We start from the raw sequence: 16668 nt of genomic DNA on the forward strand, positions 1-16668 counted from the left end.
CATTGCTTGCACGTGCTATCCCTGACACCACCAGCCTGCCTACACTGGCATTGTACTGCAGGCCAATGGCTCACCTCTTGTGTACATGCACCGCTGCAAAACAGAGGTGGTGTTACTGTATAGCCACCGAGCTGTGCTTCAAAGGGACAAGCTGGCTGCAGCTCAGTGAACGTCCTGATGGTTGCGTGGTGCCGTGTGTAATTGGTCACTGTTATGATTATTATCAGCTTGGGAATGAACTTCGTTTTCTCTTCCTCCCTCTTAGGACACTGGAAATGCCTTGATCATGCGCATGGCTCCTTCCAACTCTCCCCCCCCCCCGCCCCCCCCGGCACCGTGCTGGGAAGGGGCCCAGGCATCGGCAAACTGCCCGGGGCAGTGGCATAGTTCATACCCTCATTGACCTCGGTGGCACAAAATCCTGGTGTTGAGGCTCTGTGATCCATCCTCCTAAAGCAGTGGTCCCCAAACTTTTTCACTTGCGCCCCCCTTATCTGGTCCATGCCCCCCCACGGGAGCTGGGGTAGGGGGGTGATGGAGCAGGATGGGGGAGGGGGAAGCTCCATTCCAGAGGTGGGGAGGTGACTGGGACAGGGAGGGGGAGCCACGCTCGGGGCAGGATGAGGGAGCCTCCAGCCGGCTCTGCATGCTCCTCCAGGCTTCAGCAGCAGCTGCTGGTCTTCCCACCCCCTGGTGGTGGAGGCCGGTTAGTAACCGGACTTTTAGTGTCCTGGCAGCTGGGACTGGGGGGCCCGGGCCGGAGCGGAACTGCGGGCAGAGCGGGGCTGGGTGGCTCTGGGCTCCCTGGGCTAGCCTCATGGGCTCCCTGTTGGCTCTGGGTCAGTGACTGCCCACTTTAAGGCCCCTTCACACTGCCCGAGGGGTGAAGTTGAAAAGAGGCCTCGGTGCACATAAACTTCGGCCCAGCTCCCTTGTTTCATGCACAGGTTTCAGGAACACTCTCACCAGCCCTTCAGCTGACACAAGAGTCCGCCTCCACGCCGGAGGGCAGAAAGCACCACGAAGCACTGAGAAGCAGCGCACGGACCTGAAGCTCCACAGTGAGTCAGCAGCGATGCCCTGAGGAGAGGCAGGCTGGTGACGGGCTGCAGAGAGGGGAAGTGGATGCCAGGACTCCGTGAGCGGATGCCAGGCAAAGCCTCACGTATCTGCCTGGACAGCAGAAGAGGCAAACTGGTGAGCGGAGGCTCTGAGTGGAGGGAAGTGATTTTGGAACAAAGCGGCCGGTTCGGAGCCCAGCGAATCCAGCCCCAGTGGGGCAAAATGGCTGCACTGTGGTATTATCCAGCTGGCCGCGGCAGGTGGAGGGCGGTGCACAGATCCATTGAAGGGCTGCAGCAATTCCCCCCTCCCCCGCCAGCGGGCAGAGGGGGTGTGTGCAAAACGCATCCCCCAATAACACCCCTCCCAGGGCTGCTCCCAGCTGGAGCAGTTCACGCAACAGCCTGGGCTCAGGGTGGGGGGGCCTCCAGTGCCTGGACTGTGGCCTGGCCTGCGCTCTGCCCCCGAGGTCCTGTCCTTGCTCCCCCTCTTCCCTCAAGTCCTCATCCTCGCTCCACCGCCTCCCTCGCCTGCCCCTTGCTTCTTCAGAGGAGCAAGTGGCAGGTGGGCAGGGCCTCGGGGGAGGAGACGGAGAGGAGTGGCGGGTGGGTGGGGCCTCAGGCCCTGCTGCCTCCCCAGGCTCCCCACCCATCCCGCCATTGTCCCTGGCCCCCACTGCCTCCCCGGCTCCCTGCTCATCCCCCCAGGCCCCTGCTGCCTCCCTGGGCTCCCCACCCATCCCCCCATCCCATCAAGCCCCTGCTGCCTCCCTGGGCTCCCCACCCATCCCCCCAGACCCACACTGCCTCTCCAGGATCCCCCCCACCCCTCAGGCCTCTGGGCTGGGGCTGGGTGCTGCCTCTCTAGGCTCCCCACCCATCCCCCCTGGCCCCCTCTGCCTCCCAAAGCTCCCCACCCATCCCCCCATCATCCCTGTCGCCCGCTGCCTCCCTGGGGTCCCCACCCATCCCCCATCATCCCTGGTCCTGATGCCTCCCCACCCAGCCCCCATTGCCCCTGGCCCCTGCTGTCACCTCATTCATCCCTCCATTGCCCCATGTTCCCACAGCCTCCCTGGCTTCCTCCTCCTATCGCCCCTAGTTCTCACTGCCTCCCCATCCCCCATTGCCCCAAGCTCCCTTCCACAGCCTTGCACTCCAGGCCTACCCTGATCCTTGCCTCTTGACCACGGCTTTCTGGGTGGTTGCCCACCCGTAAGGCTGACCCTGCAGGTTTCTCTTCTCAATTTTACATTTCTGGGGAGATGAACGTGGGTAACATACAGTTTGGGTTGTGACGGGTCCCCAGAGTTCCATTCAGCTGTTGAAAACTGAAACTGTTTTCCCCACACTTTAGGAAAGGGTCCAGGGGATGGATCACTTGATGATCACCTGTTCTGTTCATTCCCTCTGGGGCACCTGGCACTGGCCGCTGTCGGAAGACAGGATACTGGGCTAGATGGACATTTGGTCTGACCCAGTCTGGCCATTCTTATGTTCTTAGCCCGGCTCTGAATTAGCCTGGAAGCTCTTTAGGGCAGGGCTGCCTTAGATTTTTAAAGGTGTTCAGGCCCCAAACTCACATTGAAATCAGTGGAAGTAAGGCCCCTAACTACCGTGGAGGAGTGTGGGGCTTGTTCTGTGTAACTAGGGTTACCAACTTTCTAATCGCACAAAACTGAACACCCCCGCCCTGCCCCTTCTCCGAGCCCTGCCTCCCCGCTCACTCTCCTCCACCCTTACTCATTTCACTGGGCTGGGACAGGAGGTTGAGGTTGGGGTTGGGGTGTGGGAGGGGGGTGAGGGTTCCAGCTGGGGGTGTGGGCTCTGGGGTGGGGCTGGAGATGAGGGGCTTGGGGTGAGGAGGAGGGCTATGGGCTGGGGCAGGGGGTTGGGGTGCAGGGGGGGTAAGGACTCCTGCTGGGGGTGCAGGCTCTGGGCTGGGGCTGGGTTCTGTGTCCTGATTTTATCTACCAATAAGAAAGAGGCCAAAGCAATTACCAGGCAGGGCGACCAGACAGCAAGTGTGAAAAATCGGGACGGGGGTGGGGGGGTAATAGGAGCCTATATAAGAAAAAGACCCCAAAATCGGGACTGTCCCTATAAAATTGGGACATCTGGTCACCCTATTACCAGGGGTGGGGGGCGAACCCCCCCCCTTTGGGGAGGCTAGCTCACTGGCTCCGCCCCTTGAGCTCAAGCCCCCGCCCCCCTGCCAGCTTGAGCCCCAAGATGTCCCCCCTGCAACCGGAGGAGCCCCAGCCCACCAGCCTCAGCCCCCAGGTAAGCTGCCAACGTCCCCAAGCACCAGGCCAGCCACGAGCACCAGACTGGGCCACTAAGCTGACCCCCTTCCTGGGCCAGCCTAAGTGTTGCCCCTGGCTGCTGGTGGGCGTGAGCTTCAGTCTGCTGGCTGGAGCTGAGCCCCCGCTGGCTTCTGGGGAGAGGGAGGGTGGGGGTCCCGGGGAACATCGGTGGGGTCACAGCCTGGGTCAGGGGAAGCTTAGCCTGCCCTGGTCCTTAATACCTGTCACCCATGGCAGTTACCCCTGAAGCTCCCTGTCACTCAGTGGAAAGGACTGTGTTCTCTCCATTAGGAGCCAGGGCCGAGCAAGAATCTCCCAAGTTCATGTGCTCTAGTCAATAAATAAAAAGCCTACACTGCCTTGTAAACCCAGGTCTCCTCTGACTCGGGTCTGCGGCTTGAGCTGTGTCCACACTGCACCATGACAAGGCTTGGACCCGAGCCACAGCAGGACTCGGGTTCTGAGCTATTCCCATAACGGGGCCCTAGACACTCACTGACCCGAGTCACACAGATTTGTGTGTGGACGGAAATGGGGCTTGGGCTCAAACCTGAGTCACAGCCCAAGCTTAGTGTGCGGTGTAGACATACCCTGTGTGGCGTCAGCTCTCCCAAGTCCTGTTGAGGCCTTTCCGCATTGTACTGAAGCCACAAGGGGGTCCAGGTGGAGCTGTGGCCAGCTGGGTGGGAATGCATATCAGCTCCACTATGTCTTTTAGAACTTACTTTAGAACTTGAAGAATGCACAGGTCTGGGCCATGGTACTCTTCCCACTGAGTGCGCCATCTGGGTGTCTGCAGGCAGCTGTAGCCAAGGAAGATCCCTAGTGGTTCCAGCCTGGGGGTCTGATCCGGTGCAGGGACCCCGGGACATTACATGGATAGCCCTGCTTTCCTGGGCATCCCCTAATGTCCATGCGGGTTGCCGTGAGTCCCACGGCTCCTGCTGTCTGGCCTCTGCCATAATTCTTCAGGGCAGGAGATGCAGGGGGGCGAGGGATCTGACTGGGGATCATTGACTTTCCCCAAACATCTGATATATTATCACTAAGACTTAAGATTTTGTCATGGGCAATAAAAAAACATCCCTGGAAGCCCCCCGTGACCTGTCTGTGACTTTTACTAAAAATACCCCTACAGTTTGGGGAGCCCAGCTGCAGTCCCCACACTCCCTGAAAAAGTTAGGCAGCTGCAGGGGCTGCTCCAAGCTCTGGGGGCCCCCACCACCTGTGGGGGCTTGGAGCTCCAGGGTCCCTTCACTCGGAGCTCTGGGGTACCCCTGCCACCTGTGGCCGCTGGGAGCTTTGAAGGACCCTGGTGCTTGCTGCGGCTCAGAGCTCCTGGGGCCCTGCTGCCATCAGCAGCTCAGAGCTCCTGGGTCCCCTGCCCCATGCGGAGGCTGGGAGCTGCAAAGGGTCCCACCGCCTGTGTCGGCCAGGAGCTGTGCCGGGAGTCCCACTGCCTGCAGCAACTTGGAGCTCCAGGGGGGCCCTTGCCGCTGTGGCCAGGAGCTGAGGTTCTGCTGCCCGCAGTGGCTGGGAGCTCCGGGGGCCCCCTGTTACCCGTTGCCATGGGGAGCTGTGGAGTCCTCCTGCTGCAGCAGGTGGGGGGGGGGGACCCTGCAGCTCCCGGCCAACAGGGCTAAATTCATGAAGGTCACAGGAAGTCGCAGATTCCGTCACTTCCGCAACCTCTGTGAAAAAATCGAAGCCTTAATTATCACTGAATGTTTCATTACCACTTTGTGTGCCTCTGTGGGCACAGATTGCACTGACTCTGAGCCTTAACGCCCGAGGCAAACTTTGCAAATGCAGTAGATTGACTGAACAGGTTTAAGATTTTGCTTTGAAGTCCTGCACAAAACTTCCTTCATTAGGGGCCTCTCCTCACCTGACACAGAAAGGATGGTGGGAGAGGAGGATGGAGGGTCGGTAGGAGATAAAGTAGAAAGGGCAGAGCTTAGGTCAGGGGTCGGCAACCTTTCAGCAGTGGTGTGCTGAGTCTTCATGAATACACTCTAATTTAAGGCTTTGCGTGCCGGTAATACATTTGAACATTTTTTAGAAGGTGTCTCTATAAGTCAGTCTATAATATATAACCAAACTACTGTTATATGTAAAGTAAACAAGGTTTTCAAAATGTTTCAGAAGCTTTATTTAAAATTAAATTAAAATGCAGATCTTATTAGTTTAGTGTGATCCTTGCCCTTGCTTTTCCTTGCTGAGTTTTCCAATGTCTGGTGGCACCGATTTAGATACTTTAATCTGCACACAGGCTTCTGAGTTATAAGTTGATAACTGGCTGGCAAGAGGTCAGCGGCTGGAACCCCAGATCAGCAGCTGAAGTGAGTGGAGCTGGCGGCTGGTAGGGCTGAGCAGGGCCGGAAGCCTGGACCCTGTCTGGCAGGGGGCCTGTGCTGGAACTCCAACTGGAAGCAAGGTTAGGGGGGCTGTGGAGGGGACCTCGGCTGGCAAGGGGCCAGCAGCCAGAACCCCAGAGCAGCAGCGGGCTGAGAGGCTCAGCCTGCCAGCACTCTGGGGTTTCCACCACTGGCTCCTGCCAGCTGGGGTCTCAGCCCACTGCCGGCCTGGGGTTCCTTCCCCCAGGCCAGCAGCGGGTGCTGAGTGGGGCTGCGGCATGGGGGGGGACCCCGGCTGGCAAGGGGCCAGCAGCGGGAACCCCAGAGCGACGGACTGAGTGGCTCAGCCCGCCCCGTGTGCTGTCAAAAATCGGCTCGCGTGCCACCTTTGGCATGCAAGCCGTAGGTTGCCGACCCCTGGCTTAGGTTATCTTCATGGCTTTAACTGTGCATTTCAATTTTGCCATGTTTTGGAAGGAGTTTGCCTTGGTATGTAAACAGGATCAGGGCCTAATTTATGTTTGTTAGTTTCTTATATTAAATAAACAGTAACCTCTAGTGGGCCCATATGTCATTAGGTTTAAATGGCTATTTTATATATTTATTTCTGAAAAAGCGACAGTGTTCTCTCAGGGTTTTTCCTCTTAAAGAAACACAGAAAGATTTATCACTTCCCCCCCACTTCAGCACTGCTCTTTGCCTGGGGGAATTTAATATCGGTCCCTTCACAGAGAGCTTTGCATTTCTCTGCACAGTCTCCAGAGCCTGAAAATCAAACAGGCTTCCCCCCCAGCTCAGCCAATGAGAAAGACCCTAAGTGAACAAACACCCAATTGCGGCTGCAGTCTAAAGGCAGGAAAGTGAAATGAAACCTGTCACTTTCCCCCGCTGGGAGCCATGGCTGCAGACAGCCCTGTACAGAGGCTCCAGGATGAAGCTTCTTGTTCCATCTGTCTGGAGTATTTCAAAGACCCGGTGTCTATCCACTGTGGGCACAACTTCTGCCGGGCCTGCATCACCAACTACTGGGAGGAATCGGATAACAACTTCTCCTGCCCCCAGTGCAGAGAAACTGCCCAGCAGAGAAACTTCAGACCCAATAGGGAGCTGGCGAAAATTATCGAAATAGCCAAGCGGCTGAGCTTACAGGCAGCCAAAGGCTCAGGAGGCGAGCGAGTGTGTGAGAAACACCAGGAGACCCTGAAGCTGTTCTGCGAGGAGGATCAAGCCCCCATCTGTGTGATCTGCCGAGAGTCCCAGGCTCACAGAGCTCACACGGTGGTTCCCATAGAGGAGGCTGCACAGGAGTACAAGGTAGGGAAGCCCAGTCTGTTGTAACAGGCAGGAGTTTAAATAAGTAAAGCATCACATAGAATGGGATCTTCCACTGTGAATGTCTAGACTTGCACATATTTAGGTTTCTCACTAGTTTAATTTGAATGCCTCATTTCCTGTGTGTGTATATATACACACGCACATACCATTAAGAAGACAGGAAATGACACACTTACGTTAATTGATCTCTGTTCTCAACCTCTTGCTGAATAACGTCTGGGAGTTGGATCAAAGTGACACTGAACTTTTGCTACCTAATAGTTCTGTTCAAAATGACATTGCTCAGGAGCTGAATAAAACCGACAGTGCTAATACAGGTCCCGATTCAGCGGGTAGATCGCGATAGACTGGTCAATCCTGGAGCCTCTGCCAGTCAGTCGTGATCTCTGGCTGCTAAAAGTCTGGCAGCACAGCGGGTCTAAGCAGGCTCCCTGCCTGCCCTGTCCCCATGCCACTCCCAGATGCATGTCTCTGCGGCATCTGAGGGGAGGGGGCAGTGGGTCTCTGTGAGCTGCCCGCGCCTGCAAGCACCGCCCCCACAGCTCCCATTGGTCATAGTGCCCAGCCAATGGGAGCTGTGGAGTTGGCACTGGGGGGGCAGGGCCAGTGGCAGCGCAAGGAGTTGCCTGCTGCCCTCTCCCCCCTGGGCCGCAGAGACATGCCAGCTGCTTCCCAGAGCGGTATGGGACCAGGACAGGCAGGGAGGCAGGGAGCCTCCCTTAGACCTGCTGCACAGTCAACTGGGAGCCACCTCGCACCCCTTCCTGCACCCCACCCCCTGCCCCAACCCAGAGTCTCCTCCTGCACCCAATCTCCCTCCCAGACCCCACACTCCCTCCCACCCCCCTGCCCCAGCCCTGAACCTGCACCCAAACTCGCTCCCAGAGCTTGCACCCTCACTCCCTCCTGCCCCAGCCTGGAGCCCTCTTCTGCACCCAAGCTCCCTCCCAGAACCTGCACCCCTCCCTCCTGCACGCCAATCCCCTGCTCCAGGCTCAATCTGGAGCCACCTTCCCAGGGCCGGCTTTTGAGTTAAATCAGCTGCAAAGAGTTTAAACAAATGCAGTCATATCCATGCAGCTGGGTTGTAGGGACTGGATTCTCCCTAGGCTGCTATCCAAAGAAGGGAAAAAAAGTTGAACACCCAACATTATTTCTTTGCTCAGGAAAAAATTCAGATCCAATTACAGATTCTGAAGGAAGAGAGAGAAAAGCTGATGGGATTGAAAGTGACCAAAGAGGCAAGAATCTGGGAGCATCTGGTAGGTACCAGTTGTTATTATCCAGCAAGGACGTGTAGGTGCGTGTCCCTCCCAGGGTGGGTATCACTCTGGTAGTGTGGGGGTCCCGGGGATGGGAGAGTCTGGGTCTCATGCTGTGACCACGTGTCACTGAGTGAGATCCTGTGTTTCTATGTTCCCCTTTGGGGATGTCCCGTCTCTGCCGGCTGGATTGTGGCAGAGACTATGTGTCTTGTACTCAGGCTGGTGAAAATGCTCCTGGACTCTGATGTGTGAAGGGGGAGAGATGCAATGTGTGATCCTGGGCTGGCTTGCACCAGGCATGAGGCCATGGCCTGGCTGCCTTCCTTCCCTCTCCTGAACAGCCAGAAGCATCACATCTGCTCCAGGGGCACAAGGCAGCTCGTGTGATACAGAAAGTGCCTGTTCTCCCCCCATCCCTGCCAAGTCCAGGCTCAGTCTGGGTCTGTGTGTCTGTGTTTGGACATGCCGGGAATTTCTGGGGGTTCCTGTTTGCACCCCTAGATGTCTACATGTTTGGGCATCTCTGGGAGCTGGGCAACTATCCGGATTTCCTGAGTTAATGTATTAGCGCAGGGGTCGGCAACCATTCAGGAATGCGATGCCAAGTCTTCATTTATTCACTTGGATTTAAGGTTTCACGCGCCAGTCATACATTGTAATGTTTTTAGAAGGTCTCTTTCTATAAGTCTATAATATACAACTACACGATTGTTGTAGGTAAAGTAAATAAGGTTTTAAAAATGTTTAAGAAGCTTCATTTAAAATTAAATTAAAATGCAGAGCCCCCCGGACCAGGGGCCAGGACCCGGGCAGTGTGAGTGCCACTGAAAATCAGCTCGCGTGCCGCAAGTTGCCTACCCTGTATTAGAGGGTTAAGCTGTCTGTTGAGTTCTCTTTTGTTTCATTCTTTTTTGTTTGTTTGCTTCCCCCAGCCTCTCTCACTCTCAATGTCATCCAGGGTCTGTCTACAAAGTAACTAGACACCCATGGCTGGCCCGTGCCAGCTGACTGAGGTTCGCCGGGCTCAGGCTGTGGGGGTCTAGGACCCTGAGAAGTGAAGGGTCCCAGAGCTCAGGCTCCACCCTGAGCCCTGAAGTCTACACAGCCATGAAACAGCCCTGCAGCCCAGAAGCACCGACTTTCTGTTTTCCCTGTGGGTGCTCGACCCCCGGTCTGCCCCACGCCCACCCTCACTTCCCCACTTCCCCCAAGGCCCTGCCCCATTCCACACCCTGCCCCGAGTGTACCCCAGCCTCGTTCCGCCTCTTCCTGCCCCTGCTTCTCTCCCTCCCTGCCCCAGCGCATCGTGCATGCCACTGAACAGTTGATCACTGGCATGTGAGAGGCGCTGTGGGAGGAGAAGGAGCTGATCAATGGGGTCGCTGGTGGGTATTGAGCACCCACTCTTTTTTCCCTGTGAGTGCTCCAGCCCTGGAGCACCCATGGATTTGGTGCCTGTGCTGCAGCCCAAGCCCTGCAAGCCCAAGTCAGCTGGCACAGGTCAGCTGCAGGTTTTTCTTTGCTCTGTGGATATACCTGTGTCTTAACTTCTCCTTCAGGGACCTACCTGAAAGGTCACAGACTCTCTCGTGTCAGGCACATAGACTCAACAGTCAGATTACAGCCAGCAGGGAACTGTAGGAAAATCTTCCCCCTAACAATACTGGGAACTAGATAAATTCCTGGAGAATTGGTCCATCAACGGCTATTAGCCAGGATGGGCAGGGATGGTGTCCCTACCTTGGTTGCCAGAAGCTGGGAATGAGTGACAGGGCATGGATCACTTGATGATCATCTGTTCTGTTCATTCCCTCTGAAGCACCTGGCATTGGCCATTGTTGGAAGACAGATAGTGGGCTAGATGGACTTCTGGTCTGACCCAGTCTGGCCGTTATGTTTTTATGGGAAAGTTTCTCTCAAGCACTATTTAAGATTGCAATAAAATACCCCTTCCCCCTCCCCATTGAGTACCCAGGGTCTCACCTGGAGCTGCCATGAATTGGCAGAGCTGCCTTGATGTTCGTAGAGTTAAACCAGCTGAAGATCTGGCCCCAGGTGACTCACTCTGTGGGGCCTGCCCTGCCCTTTCCCTTCCTCATTACAGGAGCAGGTAGAAACAGAGAGGCTGAAGATTCTGTCTGAATTTGAGCAGCTGCGGCAGTTCCTGGAGGAACAAGAGCGACTCCTGCTGGCCCGATTGGAAGAGCTGGACAAGGAGATTGAGAAGAGAAGGGATGAGAACATTGCCAAACTCTTGGAGGAGATTTCCTGTCTAAATGACATGATCAGCGAGCTAGAGGGGAAGTGCCAGCAGCCAGCGAGTGAATTCCTGCAGGTGAGATACTGGATCCTTGATATACAAGAGCCTTGGAGTCCAGGAGTCAAACACTAGAGTAGAACTCACAGGTTATGCAGCTGAAATATAATTTTTTACTCTTTCTATCCATTAGTATTGTTATTTGCTTCATTGTTCAGAGAACCTGGGTATTTTAAATCAAATATAACCTATCTAAGTACTCAAATGTCCCCCATGACCATCGGATCTGCATGCCTCCCCAAAATTAATGCATTGATCCTCTTCTTAGGGAAGGATTATTAGCTGCAATTTACAGATTGGGTGGACTGAGGCAAAGAAACCTGGATCCCAAAGGGACTTGTCATTGCAAGGTCTAACTTTCAGGTCCTTAGAAAATCACTGTAACAACAGTGGGATCCACAATGTTAGGCCCCCAGGCTCCCTGCATGAGGCACTGGCAGAGCTAGGCACCGAAGGACAGGAGCCACAAAAACCAGCATGCTAGGCAAGGAGCCGCCGAAGCTGGCCAATGGGAGATGCCAAGGAGACGGGTGTGTCTCACGCCCACCACTCTTACAAAGAGAGGTGCCCAAATCTGGACTGCAGGGGAGGTGCCTGGCTCTTGCAAATGGGAATCCCTTACCTGGAGACTGGTGGCTTCTGGTGCTTAAATCGTTCTTGTGGGAAAGAGTCAGGTGGGTAACTAGTGCCCAACAAAGCCATGCTGGTGGCAGAGCTGGCTTGCGCTTGTAACCTTTAGCTCAGTAATTAGGGTACTCGGTCGGGAGGTAAGAAATTCTGGTTCAATCCCTGTCTGATGAGAAGAAGAGATGTGACAGGGGTTCCCCACCTTAGAGATACACACCCTAACTCCTGGCCTAAAGAGCGGATTTCAGTTTGCTTCTTTTCTAGCCTACTCGAAGGAAGGGGCACAATGGACTAAGCAGTTAGGTACAAAGAATAGCCCTAAGGTTATATCCTGAACTCATCTAAACAGCGACCGAGATTGGTTTCTATTGCATCTCGTTGATTTCACTAAGGTTCCTTCTCTCCCTTCCCCTTCTAGGATGTCCGAAGCACCTTGAGCAGGTATGTGGCTCCTTCTCACTCCCACTCACAAGTTTCCATTCTGTTCTTATTATCGGTTTGTATTGTGGTAGTATTTAGGGGGCCCAAACCACAGACTAATAGGGCTCCATTATGCTAGGCAATGGACAAAAACGTAACAGACACTCCATGCCATAGGCGCCGATTCCATGGGTGGTCTGTGGCTGGAGCACCCACGGAAGAAAAATAGAGGGTGCTCAGCACCCACCGGTGGCCCCACTGATCAGCTCCTCCCCCTCCCTCCAGCTCCCGCCCAATGCGGATCAGCTGTTCAGTGATGTGCAGGAGGCACTAGGGTGGAGGGGGCAGAGATAGGGCGGGGCGCACTCAAGAGAAGGGGTAGAATGGGGTGGGAAGAGGTGGTCCGGGGTGGGGTCTTGTGGGAAGGGATGGAGTGGGGCAGAGCGTGGGTTGAGTACTCCCGGGAAATGAGGAAGTCAGCGCCTGTTCTGCCATACACCTCACTGGGAAAGGATCCCTCCTTCTTTGCCCTTTTGACTAGGACAAGCATCGGTGTCCTACGCTCCAGAAAGCCTTACCTTGCAGGTCCCTCCGAATGAGGAGACTTGGGTGCTTTCCTCCTCCTAGAGGGAAGGCAGAGTGAATTTCCAAACACACAGTGGCTCTCGTAGTGAAACAAGATTTATGTGAACATAGAGCAAGAAGATAATTTTTTTTAAATTGATGATCTCCACTTATCTATGTTTATATCTCTACTGGCTGAGAGCAAAATTCTTGGCTACCTGATAACTTTTGGGTGATGCATGAGGCAAGCTGGAGCTGTGGCGTTCTCGCAGTCCACTTCCAAGTGCTTAAATGGCCACATCACAAAGATGTACAGCACAGACGTCATATTTTTTGCCCACTTATTGGTAAATTGCAGCAGGAAAGCCAAGGATCGAATTGGCCGTGGGTTCAGATGGGTTTTGTCTGGTCCATATATAAAACTCTGTTAGGGAAGCTTCAACTGAGGGCTTGTCTACACGGCCACCTTACAACAATGAAACTTGCTTGGTCGGGGTGTGAAAAAACACACCCAGTGGTGAGCTGGAGCCGGTTCGCACTGGTTCGTGGGAACCGGTTATTAAATTTAGAAGCCCTTTTAGAACCGGTTGTCCTGTGCAGGACAACCAGTTCTAAAGGGGCTTCTAAATTTAACAACCGCAGCAGGTAACCCGGGGAGGCAGACACGCTCCCCGCCCCAGCTCACCTCTGCCTCCCTGGGCCTGAGCACGAAGCCGCTGCTTGCTTCTCAGCCCTCCCAGGCTTCCTGCATGAGCAGCTGATTTGCGGGAAGTGGGGGGGGGGGGCGGCTGCAAGCTCGGCCTGACCCACTGCTCCAGGCGCTGCGCAGTGGCGTGGTCCGGCTCCAGCCGAGCGGCACGGCTGTAGCGCTGCCAGCCACCTCCAGGCAGCACAGTAAGGAGGCAGGGAGTGGTGTGTGTGTGTGGATAGGGCAGGGGAGTTCGGGGGGTGTGTGGTTGGGGGTGGAGTGGGTGGATAGGGGTTGGGGCGGTCAGAGGGCAGGGAATGGGGGGTTGAATGGGGGCAAGGGTCCCGGGAGAGCAGTCAGGAAGGAGGAGGGGTTGGATGGGGCGGTGGGAGGCAGTCAGGGGCAGAGGTTCCAGGGGCGGTCAGGGGACATGGAGAAGGGGTGGTTGGATGGGGCAGGAGTCCCGGGGGGCCATCAGAAATGAGGAGGGGTTGGCTAGGGCATTCAGGTGACAGGGAAGGGGGGTGGATGGGGCAGAAGTCCCAGAGGGCAGGGCGGGCCACGACCCCCTTGTGGGGTGAGAAGGGAACCAGTTGTTAAGATTATGGCAGCTCATCACTGAACACGCCCCAATGAGTGATGCAAGTTTCAGCGCTGTAAAGCGGCAGTGTAGATAGTGCACCAGTGCTGGGAGCTACTCCCCTCGTGGTGGGGGGGGGTGGTTTACAGCGCTGTGAGAGAGCTGGAGCTGGAGTCGCGACTACACGGCCACGTTAAAGCACTGCCACGGCAGTGCCTTAATGTTGGTAGAGAAGACATACCCTGAGGCTGGGATACACAAAGGCAGTCTAGGGGTAGAATCCTGGCCCTGCTGAAGTCAAAAGAAATTTTGCTATGGACTTCACTGGGATCAGGGTTTCACCCCAGTCCTATCAGGACAGCGGGGTTCCGTAGCATAAAAGTCATGGGGAAAGATTTTTTTTTTTTAAAAAGCAAGCAAACAATGGAGAATAAGGCATAAACTAAATAATGAATTAGAAGAGTCTTTCTTTCCAGGTGTGAGCTGGGGAAGGTCCCGCAACCGGAGGAGGTTTCTCCTGAGCCAGAGAAAACCCCCAGCAGCATCTCTCATAAAACTATTGCTCTAAAGGAGACTTTGAGGAAATTCCAAGGTACAGAGCAGGGATCTGGGAAGAGGGGAACCTGACATAAGACAGTGGGAGGAGATGGACCAATTAGCTGTTCATGTAAAGTCCAGACAATAACAGTAAACCATGATGTTGTCATTACTGAACTCTGTAAGGGCCTAGAGCAGAGGTTCTCAACCTTTTTTTGGCTAGGACCCGCTTTGAAAATATTTGAAAAAATGACGACCCCCTTCCACACTGCGCCTTCCTTACTTCTGTGCTGCTGCTGGCGGCGATGCTGCCTTCAGAGCTGGGAGCCACACTCTTGCGAGCCCCCCACCCCAATGGTCTTGCGATCCCTTTTGGGTCGGACCCCCACAGTTTGGGAAATGCTGGACCAGAAGAGATTCCTTGGGACTAGAACGTAGGATGAGAGCTGGTTGGAAAGTGAGAGGTGTTTTCTTTCTCTCTCTCACACACACTTACTTTTGAAAATGTTTCTTTACAAATAATTCATAAGTATTATCGAAATTTCTTTTTCCCATGGGGCAGTTCTATCCTCCCCAATGCCCTCACCTACCACCTCTGATCACTCCTTTCACCCTGCACCCCCCCTGGGCTAGCCTTTTCTCTACTTCTACCTCTTGGCTGAGGGACCCACCCAGGCTGCTGATGCTGGTGTCCCTCCTCTGAGGGCCGGCCTTAGGGAAAATGGTGCCCTGGGCGCATGGGCGGCAGGTGAACCCCCCCTTTTGGGGAGGGTAGCCCCTCGGCCCTGCCCTCCCTGTGCTGACGAAGCCCTGAGCACCCCAGCTGCACCTAGAGTGACCAGACAGCAAATGTGAAAAATTGGGATAGGGGTGGGGGGTAATAGGAGCCTATATAAGAAAAAGATCCAAAAATTGGGACTGTCCCTATAAAATCGGGACATCTGGTCACCCTAGCTGCGCCGGCCCAAGTTGCCCCAGCCAGCCCAGCCCCTGGCCTCCAGTCCGAGCTAAGTCCCTGCCGGCTTCAGGGGAACGTGGGTGGGGCCCCAGCCTGGGTTAGGGAGGCTTAGTCTCCCCTAGCCTTTGATATCCACTGCCTGTGCCTGGGCAAACTTGTATTTTGGTGCCCCTGGCCCCCACAGGTGCCCCACCACCCTATCGCCCCGACCCCACTGGTCCCCCCATCCAGGCCCCGCTGCCTTCCCTCAGTGCTTAATTTGTATTGAAAGAGGTGCTGGTGCTCAGCCCTGGCACAAATTAAGCACTGGCTGTCGGCAGGACAGGGGGTAGGAGGTACCAGTCCGGTGTCCCCTTAAATACCACGCCTTGGGCGGCGGCCCAGCCCACACACCCACCTCTAAGGCCAGTCCTGCCTTCACTCTCCCCAACTCTGTGGCTAGGAGTGGGGCAGCAGGGTGGGAAGCAGAGAGGCAGAATCTGCAGCCAAAACTGCAGCTGTGACAGCACCTCTAGTGCCTGGGAGGTGGGAGCCACAGTGAAATCCCTGCTCTGCCCCAGCAGAGGCAGCTCACTGCAATCCGGGACAGAGAAGCAGGAAATCAGGGAGGGTCCCAGCCAGGATGGGGCTGCTGGGGAGTGTGAGAAATGGTCCCAGCTGCCCCCAGGACTGAGCTCTGCCCCTAACACTCTGATTCTCTCTTGGTCCCCCCTAGCGGATGTGACTCTGGATCCAGACACGGCTCATCCCCGCCTCGTCCTGTCTGAGGATGGGAAAAGCGTGAGATGGGAAGACACGCGCCAGCACGTGCCCGACAATCCCAAGAGATTTGATTCGTCTCGCTGCGTGCTGGGCCTGGAGGGCTTCTCCTCGGGGAGGCATTACTGGGAGGTGGAGGTGGAGGATGGGGGAGCCTGGGCTGTAGGGGTGGCCAGAGAGTCTGTGAGGAGGAAGGGACGGGTCAGTGTTAACCCGGAGGAGGGCATCTGGGCGGTGGGTCAATGTGGGACTCAGTACCTGGCTCTCACCTCCCCCAAGATCCCCCTCTCCCTTGCTGAACGGCCCAGAACAATTGGGATTTATCTGGACTGCGAAGAGGGGCGGGTGGCATTTTTTGATGCTGATAATGAGGCCCCAATATTCACTTTCCCACCGGCCTCTGTCCCTGGAGAAAAAATCCTCCCTTTACTGTGTTTGGGGAGAGGATCCCAGTTCAGACTGTGTCCCTGCATCACAGGGTATAATGTAGAGCCTTAGAAATACACATGGTTAGCCTCACACAGCCCAGTTTGTCCTGGAGGCCAAAGGGTATTTGTGCATGTCAAACCCAAGAGAAAGGGGAAAAGGCATCGACCTGTCTGTGTATCCCAACACTGATTCTGCAGGATTCTAGCAGTTTGCAGGGGCATAGACTGGGACGGGGGCAACCGGAACCAGAAATGGGGCATTGGAGAAGGGTAATTGGGTAGGGGGGGAACGGGGAGGAGGTGGATACTGGAGAAGTGGACCTGAAAGGGTGGGAGCTAATTAATAATCTCCAGTTTTGAATGGGATTTTACAGGTGCATTTTTAAAAAAAGCGAATGGATTCTACATTCTTATGATCCATGGAATAATTGTATTAAAGTGAATTGTAAAGTTCCCAAGGTCCTTT

At 55.3% G+C, this 16668-nt stretch overlaps 1 protein-coding gene across 1 annotated transcript; it reads left to right on the forward strand.

The window, feature by feature from the left end:
- Nucleotides 1-6259: 6259 nt before the first annotated feature.
- LOC123346521 (E3 ubiquitin-protein ligase TRIM39-like) lies at nt 6260-16668 on the forward strand. Its single transcript, XM_044983969.1, has 6 exons — nt 6260-7038; nt 8226-8321; nt 10429-10659; nt 11687-11709; nt 13997-14112; nt 15731-16668. Exons 1-6 carry the CDS (start codon nt 6622-6624, stop codon nt 16270-16272), a joined length of 1425 nt encoding a protein of 474 aa, XP_044839904.1. The 5' UTR covers nt 6260-6621; the 3' UTR covers nt 16273-16668.

This window comes from Mauremys mutica, chromosome 12 (genome assembly GCF_020497125.1).
Source record: "Mauremys mutica isolate MM-2020 ecotype Southern chromosome 12, ASM2049712v1, whole genome shotgun sequence".
Taxonomy (NCBI): domain Eukaryota; kingdom Metazoa; phylum Chordata; order Testudines; family Geoemydidae; genus Mauremys; species Mauremys mutica.

What these genes read in the sequence shown, in the direction of transcription:
- LOC123346521 (XM_044983969.1), top strand. Translation starts at nt 6,622, where the DNA reads ATGGCTGCAGACAGCCCTGTACAGAGGCTCCAGGATGAAGCTTCTTGT. An exon ending in GTCCGAAGCACCTTGAGCAG is followed by an intron (nt 11,710 to 13,996) that starts GTATGTGGCTCC and finishes CTTTCTTTCCAG; the next exon opens with GTGTGAGCTGGGGAAGGTCC. An exon ending in GACTTTGAGGAAATTCCAAG is followed by an intron (nt 14,113 to 15,730) that starts GTACAGAGCAGG and finishes GGTCCCCCCTAG; the next exon opens with CGGATGTGACTCTGGATCCA.